The sequence below is a fragment of the Euleptes europaea genome, chromosome 2 (assembly GCF_029931775.1).
Source record: "Euleptes europaea isolate rEulEur1 chromosome 2, rEulEur1.hap1, whole genome shotgun sequence".
NCBI classification, from domain to species: Eukaryota; Metazoa; Chordata; class Lepidosauria; order Squamata; family Sphaerodactylidae; genus Euleptes; species Euleptes europaea.
The window spans coordinates 4,987,045-4,996,444 of record NC_079313.1 but is presented as its reverse complement, the minus strand read 5'-3'; the positions used below and the strand labels follow the sequence as shown (position 1 = coordinate 4,996,444).

The following is a 9,400-nucleotide window of genomic DNA, read 5'->3' as shown; positions in this document are numbered from 1 at the left end:
TCTACTGAACAGCATAAGAAGGGAAGCAATTAGCTTCTAGGGGATTTGAGAAAGAAGACAAAGAAGAAGAGTTTTTATATGGCGACTTTCTCTACAACTTAAGGGAGAATCAAATTGGCCTTCTCTCCCCCTCCCCACAACAGTCACCCTCTGAGGTAGGTGGGGCTGAGAGAGCTCTAAGACAGCTATGACTAGCCCAAGGTCACCCAGCAGGCTTCATGTGTAGGAGTGGGGAAACCAACCCGGTTCACCAGATTAGCCTCCGCCGCTCATGTGGAGGAGTGGGGAATCAAACCCAGATCTCCAGATCAGAGTCCACCGTACCAAACCACCACTCTTAACCACCACACCACACTGGAAAGATATTCAAGAGTCCTTGTTAACAAAGCGCAAGGCCTAGCCTGGGTTCAGATATCAGAGTCAACTATTGTTTATTAATTGGGGCTTGATCGAACTCCCTACACGGCTGCGGTGGCTGAACGTAGACAGTTCAATCCAGGATTTCAACTACGGGTTCACGAGCCAGTCGGCTAGCCTATTTGTAGAGAACACCTGAATCCACGAACCAGAATTTGTTGCGTAGCGCCACCCTTCCTGGCTGCTGAAACAGCAGTAGAGGGTGCCCTCTCTGCTGGAAGGTAGAAACAGACAAGTCTGGGCTAGTTATTTACATCTGGCAGACTATCCAGAGTTTGTGGTGCAAACCAGGATTTCGGCAAACCATGGCTGCTTGTCATACAGGAGGGTTACCATAAAGAGAACTGTTCTAGGATCCTTGTTCCATTAAGAAGCCCTACTGCACCACCTAGTGGCAGGAGTGTGCCCCCACACCCAGATGCTCCAGCAGCGCCAAACCGGCCTGACTACCAAACTCCTGCGGCACAATTGCCCAGACCCTTATTTTCCAGGTGCGTCGAGGCAGATGGCGGATGCTAGGTCATAAGCCAAATACACTCGGCACATACTCAGAATCCGCTCCACTTCTGGCATCTTAGCCAGTGTGTCCTCATTTCATCCCTGCAGGCGAAGGTAGCAGGAACCGGTTGTAGAATCCAGCCCCGACCGTGCGGACCAGGAGCAACTCCAGCGTGCGGATGGACAGCTATGCCCGGCTGGTGCAACAAACCATCCTGTGCCACCCGATGGGCGAGTGCGCCACCGGCTGGATGCCTGCCTGCATGCATGGCCCGCTAATGATGTTATAAATATCCAAATGGCCCTTGGCGGAAGAAAGGTTCCCCACCCCTGGTCTAAGAGATGGCTGCCTTGGCTGTGACTGCCCTGAGACGAACTTCCAGCTCCCGTGATTTAGCACGAGGCCGCGCCGCTCCTCGACGAGAATCTGCCTCACCAGGGTACGAGGCAGCCGGCACGGTCCGGCCCAGGGCGACACTCACCCTCCTCACTCCAGGGCTTTCACCAGGGCTTCGTTGGCCTCCACGCTGATCTGCGCTTCAGCCTTTGCGGCTTCGTCGGGGGCCGAGGCGAGAGCTGACAAGGCCTTTTCCAAGTTTGACCTGGCCGCCTGTGGAAGGGAGAGGAAAGGCACGGAACAGGGAAGGAAGGTCTGGGTCAAGGTGGGTATTTGCTAGGGCTGTGGCTCAGTGGTAGAGCATCTGCATGGCATGCAGAAGGTCCCAGGTTCAGTCCCCGGCATCTCCAGTTAAAGGGACCAGGCAAGACCTCAGCCTGAGGCCCTGGAGAGCCGCTGCCGGTCTGAGTAGACAATACTGACTTTGGTGGACCGAGGGTCTGATTCAGTAGAAGGCAGCTTCATGTGTTCATGTGCCAGGAGCCAGAGGAACTGATACTGGGCCCAGCACTGAACGCTAACCTTTACTTGGACCAAACAGGAGGGGGCGCTGCCGAGCAGACTCAAGCCCTCAGCGGCTACGCAGGCGCTTCCATTTTGGCCACTGTGGTCTGCTTTACAGTTCGCTCCTGGATTCTCTCCCACCCCCATTTAGCTGATCCACTCCTCATCCTTCGTGTGTGTGTGGGGGGGGGGGAGAGGACTCGGTGTGCGTCACAATCGCCCGCTCGCTCTAGAGCTAAGAATACTTGATTACTGATGCATTCACAATTTATTTTTTAATGGCTCCAGTTTGTCATGATTATTTATCGCATTTCCGGCGTGCCTCAGTTCCCTTTAAATAGGATTTTCTTTTCTTTCATTCAGTGGCGGTTTTAGGGTCCCAGTGAAATTGAGAAAAAGCACTTTGCTGGTACGAATCTACTCATGCAGGCTAAGCCCTGAATTATTCCGACCAGGTATTTCTGCCAGTCAATTTACAATACATTGTTAATGAGCGGTTGCTACCCGCCCCCCCCCCCAGGAATCTTTAAATGCCTGGGGCGAGTTCTCTCTCTAACCAAACAGGAACACTGACCTTGCTGCAAGGGTATTGATTTTTTTCCAAAGGGGCTGGGACAGAGCGCAGCTTAGTCAGCACTACAAAACATCCTTCCCCTGAGGGCCTGGAAGGTCAGAACTTCCTAGATGCAACGGGGATTGTCCAACCCTATCAGTGTATCAGGAAGGTCAGCTCCTGCCAAGGTGGGATTTTCAGTGTTGAGAACGCGCGCGCGCAAAGGCGCATTGAAGAAACGATGAGAAAAATTAAACCAGGCAATCATTGCCACAATTCTTTGCCCAAGTCCAGGCCTGTTCTAACCTTGGGTCAAGAAAAATCAGATTCTGCAACCCGTACATCCATTTTGCATGCTGTTGGCAGCAATATTATAGCCTAAGCAGGTCAAGGTGTATGTCACCTGTGTGTCTAAAGAACATTTATTTGTTTTAAAATTTGTACCCAGCTCTATTCCAGCCAAGGCCGGCCTCAGAGCGGCCCTTATCATTAAAACACCATTTATAATAAATCAATGTTACATTAACATGCAAAAATAATTTACAATTAAAACCGTAATTCTAAAACCCAACTAGCACACAGTTCATAGCACACAGGGCAGCAGCCAGCCCAGCGAGGAATGGTCAGGATCCCCGACTCAAATCAATCCAAATGAAGAAGAGTTAGTTTTTATATGCCAACTTCCTTTACCACTTAAAGAAGAATCAAATTGGCTTACAATCACCCTCCCTTCCCCTCCCCACAACAGCCACCCTCTGAGGTAGGTGGGACTGAGAAAGCTCTAAGAGAGCTGTGACTAGCCCAAGGTCACCCAGCAGGCTTCAGGTGGAGGAGTGGGGAAACCAACCTGGTTCACCAGATTAGCCTTCACTGCTCATGTGGAGGAGTGGGGAATCAAACCTGGTTCTCAAGATTAGAGTCCACCGCTCCTAACCACCGCTCTTAACCACACCACCACGCTGGCTCTCATAAAATAAGTGGAAAAGTGAAGGGAAACAATTCCAAGCTATTACAAAAGGGGAGGGGGTCCCACACTGTGATCCTCAGGAAGAACTCTGACTGCAGTAGCTGGATAAAAGAGAACCTCTGATTCTGTTCTTTGCGCTGAAATGGCCGACCCAAAATCATCAGAGCCCTGCAACTACAACCCCCCCTTCACACCACATCCTCCCAGCTTGCTGAACACTTTAAAAGATGTTTTTTTGTCCTCAGAGAAAGAAAAATTGGCCCAAACTTGCCTATCTCACATCAACACAGATTCGGCACAGCATTTCAAGTCTGACCAGGGGAACTTGGAGCTCAAAGGCTGTATCATATGCTTTTGCGAAAAGAACACGGTTATCCTTTCACAATTTTGTAAAACCATGCTTTGGGACAATGTTAGCACTAACCGTAAGGTCGAGGTGATCCAACTCCGCTACTTCCTCGGCCAGCAGCTGGACGGAAGAATCCGCATTCACTGTGACGGAACCGCTGCTCACTGAAATCACACAATTGAGGAAGAAGAGTTGGTTTTTATATGCCGGCTTTCTCTACCACTTAAGGAAGACTCAAACCAGCTTACTATCACCTTCCCTTCCCCACAACAGACACCCTGTGTGGTAGGTGGGGCTGAGAGAGCTGTGACTAGCCCAAGGTCACCCAGATGGCTTTGTGTGTAGGAGTGAGGAAACAAATCCAGTTCACCAGATTAAAGTCCGCTGCCCATGTGGAGGAGTGGGGAATTGAACCCGGATCTCCAGATCAGACTCCACCACTCCAAAGAGCGTCAACAGAAGCTAAAGCCACAAGCCGCCCGAAGACCCTCCCAAGTCCTCTGCCCCTGAGCCTCCCCCGAAACGGTTCTTCTAATGACTCCTAGGCAGCTGGCGCTCTGGCTCCCAGTGCAAATATTTGGTTGCCCCAGGAGGGAGGGCCACCCTACAGCAAAAGGACAGAGGGGACCTGAGCAGTGGGTTGACAGCTCAGACCCGATAAAGAGGCCAAAGTCCCCAAACGCACCAAAGTACTTAGCAGTTGAGCCATCCTCGGTGAAGACTGTCACAACCCCGGGCTTCAAGACCTGCAGAGTGGGTACATGGGCAGCCAAGATGCCAAAGGCTCCGTTCAGGGTGGGGACGTCCACTTGCTTCACGTTGGCTGCGTTGTAGAAAACCTGGAAAGAGGAATGAGGCAGAAAACGAGTTTTTGACTTTAATTAGTAAAAATGGCTACTAGTCATGATGCACACCTATTCTCTCCAGGATCAGAGGAGCAGGCCTATTCTATGAGGTGCTGTGGAACACAGGCAGGATAATGTTGCTGCAGCCATGTTGTTTGTGGGCTTCCTAGAAGCACCTGGTTGGCCGCTGCTGGACTGGATGGGCCTGAGTCTGATCCAGCAGGGCCTTTCTTATGTTCTTATGGAGGATGGGGCTATCCATGCCTACTGGTCAAAATGGAGCTCTAAGGGTTGTGCCGGTGCTTGGCTCTCGTGGCCCTTTCTCACATGCCCTGGGTAATGCCGATCACCACCTTAAGAACATAAGAAAGGCCATGCTGGATCAGAGCAAGGCCCATCAAGTCCAAGGCCCATCAAGTTCACACAATGGCCAACCAGGTGCCTCTACAAAGCCCACAAACAATACAGCTGCAGCAGCATTATCCTGCCTGCATTCCACAGCACCTCATGGAATAGGCGTAATATAATATGATCCTGGAGAGGATAGGTGTGCATCATGGCTAGTGTCCATTTGTACTAGTAGCCATGGATAGCCCTCTCCTCCATTAACATGTCCACACCCTTCTTAAAGCCTTCCAAGCTGGCAGCCATCACCACATCCTGGGGCAGGGAGTTCCACAGTTTAACCATGCCTTGCGTGAAGAAATACTTCCTTGGGGAGGGAGGTAGATGAGAATTTCCTGCATTGTGCAGGGGGTTGGACTAGATGACCCTGGAGGTCCCTTCCAACTCTATGATTCTATGACTTATTATTATACGGTTCCTATTAAAATATATATATATATATATATATATATATATATATATATATATATATATATATATATATATATAAATATATAAATAAATAAATACTGGCCTCCCTAACCTTCCCATTGCAGTTAACACCTTTTATTCCATCCTGTGCCTGCCATCTGCTCACCTAGCTGGGTTGTTGTATTGTGACTCATATGTTAGAAGCGCCTAGGTAAATTAGTACAATGATTATGATTTTATAGGGCTGTTTTAAAATGTTTTAATGCTTTTATTGATTAATATGACTTTTATATTCTGTAAGCCGCTCTGAGCCTGGCTTTGGCCGGGAAGAGCGCGGTAACAAATGGAAATAATAAATAAATAAATTATTGCGAGGGTTGGTGGGCTATTATTCTCTCTGTCAAAGCTTCTTAAGTGGTGGGTCAAACAGTAAATCAAACATTTACTGATGATAAAGCAAATAATTTTTTGGCGACCCCCCTCATTCAGTTACGCAATCCCATATGGGGTCACGTAACTGAATGTGGCCCTGACCTGGATGGCCCAGGCTAGCCTGATCTTGTCAGATCTCAGAAGCTAAGCAGGGTTGGCCCTGGTTAGTATTTGGATGGGAGACCGCCAAGGAAGTCCAGGGATGCTGTGCAGAGGAAGGCACTGGCAAACTACCTCTGTTAGTCTCTTGCCATGAAACCCCCCCCCCCAAAAAAACAAGGGGTCACCATGAGTTGGCTGCAACTTGACGGGCACTTCACATACACACAACTGAATGTGGGGGTCGCCAAAAAATTATTTGCTTTGTGATCAGTAAATGTTTGACTTGTATGCCTGTTTTATATACTCACATACAAATTTCTTGGGCGAAAAGGGGTCGCAAGTGGGAAAAAGTTAAAGAAGCTCCTCTAGGTGGCGTTAGTCAAACCATGCCGTCAGTGCCTGGCCTACCTCGCAGGGTCATTGAGAGGATAAAAGGGAAGTTGACGAATGGAAAGAAAATATGTTAGAATATGTAAATATGGCCAAAATGACCTATCTGATAAATCCAGTTGCTAAACAATCTGTAGAGCAATTCTATGAGAAATGGCTACCATGGCATACTTATATGTCTCCAAATGCTTAGACTTAGCTTTATTTCTTTTTATATGATCAGATGAGAAGATGTTCTTTATATCTAAGATTATACTTGATTTACTTATACAATGAGTAATTTCAAGAGGAATGGTAGCCACGGTATATTTATTGTGTGACTCTTTTTTTACACTAGCGGCTGTCTTTCATGTTTAAGAATACACTCGATTCGTTTATTTGATTTTTTTTAAAATAGTCTTTTAAGTGAATAAGATTACGATGAAAGCTAGTATATCGAATTATCCGTAATAAGTATAAAATTGGTTTTTTTATTGTATAATACCTTGTTATAATCTGTTTATTGCACAGGTTTATGAGTAAATTATAATCTGTTCACTGTGCACTTTTATGGTTTCTTTTTTAAAACACGCACAGTTTATATGTCCTATAGATCTTAGCATTCTCATTCTCGATTGTATAATAACAACCAAAGAAAACAGCGCCTGTTGCAGACGGAAGTGAATTTCTTCCCTCCTCCCTTTTTTCCCCCTTCTGTACCCTATATAAATATAATGTGTGCGTGTTAAGTGCCGTCAAGTCGCTTCCGACTCCTGGCGACCCTATGAATGAAAGTCCTCCAAAATGTCCTGTCTTTGACAGCCTTGCTCAGATCTTGAAAACTGAAGGCTGTGGCTTCCTTTATTGAGTCCATCTCTTGTTGGGTCTTCCTCTTTTCCTGCGGCTTTATAATAAAATATTTTATTATAAATATAATATAATTTTATATAATTATATAAATATAATTATATAAATGTATATATATATATGCGTGTGTGTGTGTATATATATATACACACACACATATACACACACACACACACACATATATATATATATATATAATATTTTATTATAAATATAATAAAAGCATTAAAGAGAGAGAGGACGAAAGGGAGGGGGGGCACCACGCTGAAGGCATAAAAACAGAACGGATACGAGTATGCGGGGGGGGGAGAAGGGGCGTTAGTCAACTATGCCGTCACTGCCTGGCCTACCTCGCGGGGTCATTGGGAGGACGCAAGGGAAGTTGACGAATGGGAAGAAAAGATGTCAGAATATGTAAATATGGCCCCCACCCCACCCCGTTTTTCAGGGGTTCGCCCCCAAACATCCCCCCCCCCCCGCCGCCGCCCTCCGGTTACCATGGCAATACCTCCGAGGGCGAGGCGAAGGTGAAGGCCATCTGGCCCGCGCCGCCGGCAGCCGGGGCCGCTTCGGCGTAATGCCGGGCCGAGGTCCGCGGGGCGCCCAGCGCCAGAGCCCGGCGGAGGGAGAGGGCGAGGCGGCGGCTGGAGGGCAGCATGGTGGCGGAGACAAGGGCGAGAGGCCGCGCGAAGCGAGGAGCTGAGGGCGCGGACTACAACTCCCAGGAGGCCCCCGCGCGCCGGGCCTCTCCCTCTCTCTCTCGCTAGGAACGCTGGGAAAAGAAGGCTGGGAAAAGCCCCGCAGGTGGGGGTGAGTGGGCGGAGCGGTTTCCCAGAAGGCGCCGCGCGGTCACCGAGTCAAGACGGCTTTGGGCCGCTTTGTCTTTCCGATGATGCGTTGCGACGGGAAAAGGGGTCTAAAAAGACTGCATTTCCCATGAGGCTCAGCGCCAGGAGGCACCCTCCCCCCTCCACAGCCCAGGCCGGACTACAATTCCCAAAAGACTCAGCGCGCCGTCAAGTTTTTCAGCTCCGTGATGTCTTGGGGAAGACGAGGCCGCCGTTCCCAGAAGGCTCTGCGACGCGTAGCCTTGGCCGCCGTGGTGCCGCATGGGAGCTGTAGTTTATGGACGCGTGGAACCTAAACAGGGGCTAGTCATTTCAACTTCGTCTCCGAAACAAAATTAAGATTTTCCCCTATCTCTAGCGATAAAAAAATACCAGAGTGACCCAGAATCTCAACTTCTGGTTTCAAGCTCGACAAAGAGAGCGCCCTGTGACGTCGCTCTATATTCTTTCGCATCTGCTTTGCAACTGGGGGGGGGGCAGGCAGGGAGGCTAAGAGGTTTCTAAACCGGAAGTGCTAATAACGACCAGAGTTTCATTTATTTGCTTCACCTCTACCCCCACCTTGCTCCCCGAAGGGAGACCCAATGCTGCTTACAACAGTCTCCTCTCCTTGTGAGGCAGGTTAGGCTGAGAGTCTCCACCCTCCAAAGCAGCCTTTTTCTCCAAGGTAACGGATCTTTGTAGTCTGGAGATGAGTGGTAACTCTGGGGGAGATCCCCGAGCGTCGCTTGGCAACCCAATGCTCAGGATCACAGCTTTTTCCTGCACCAGCAAGTGCAGAAAAGCCATCCTAAGAGTACGAGGAGCCTATGAATGCTTTAATGCAATTATAATTTACTTATAGCACTTTTGTCTAATACAAAAAATACATTACAAGCTATGAATGCTTTAATGCAATTATAATTTACTTATAGCACTTTTGTCTAATACAAAAAATACATTACAAGCTTCCAGATTTGCTGTGGCTGACCAGTAATATAGACATAACTGACGTGCACAGCTGAGCTGGAGTGCAGGAGTATACCTGGCAGCAATTCAGTCCACACCAGTACTGCTATGTGCAATTTATTTACAGTATTTACACAGTCCAGAATGCAGTTTTCTCCAACAACCTGCTCCGCCATACATCAATATTTCCACCACCACCACTCATCTACACATATTTTATGGACTTATATATATTTACAGCCATACAGTTGACCAATCACATACATTTGCTGTGTCACTGTGAGTCATACTGGAAATTCCCTTTTCAGGCCGTTCAAGCCGGTCCAGGCTGGCTCAGTCACATGACACTAGCTGTCAACTAGATCAGTCTAATCTACTGTTCAAACTGCTGACTAGTTACACATATTTACATGTTGTCAATAACCTCTCCTTCCCCCACAGTCATAGGGTGGCCAGCCTCCAGGTACTGGGGAGAAAAAAGGCACCTC

General features: G+C 48.3%; 1 protein-coding gene across 1 annotated transcript; it reads right to left on the bottom strand.

Moving 5' to 3' along the window:
• Nucleotides 1-1,402: 1,402 nt before the first annotated feature.
• ATP5F1D (ATP synthase F1 subunit delta) lies at nucleotides 1,403-7,774 on the bottom strand. Its single transcript, XM_056845587.1, has 4 exons — nucleotides 7,625-7,774; nucleotides 4,371-4,524; nucleotides 3,761-3,849; nucleotides 1,403-1,525 (listed from the first exon to the last, which is right to left on the bottom strand). Exons 1-4 carry the CDS (start codon nucleotides 7,772-7,774, stop codon nucleotides 1,403-1,405), a joined length of 516 nt encoding a protein of 171 aa, XP_056701565.1.
• Nucleotides 7,775-9,400: the final 1,626 nt, after the last annotated feature.

Bases quoted from the DNA above. Each gene is read 5' to 3' on its own strand.
- ATP5F1D (XM_056845587.1), bottom strand. From the start codon at position 7,774: ATGCTGCCCTCCAGCCGCCGCCTCGCCCTCTCCCTCCGCCGGGCTCTG. The intron at 3,850-4,370 runs GTGCGTTTGGGG...GTGTGATTTCAG, and splicing joins CTCAACTGCTAAGTACTTTG to TGAGCAGCGGTTCCGTCACA. The intron at 1,526-3,760 runs GTTAGTGCTAAC...TCCCTTCCACAG, and splicing joins TGGATCACCTCGACCTTACG to GCGGCCAGGTCAAACTTGGA.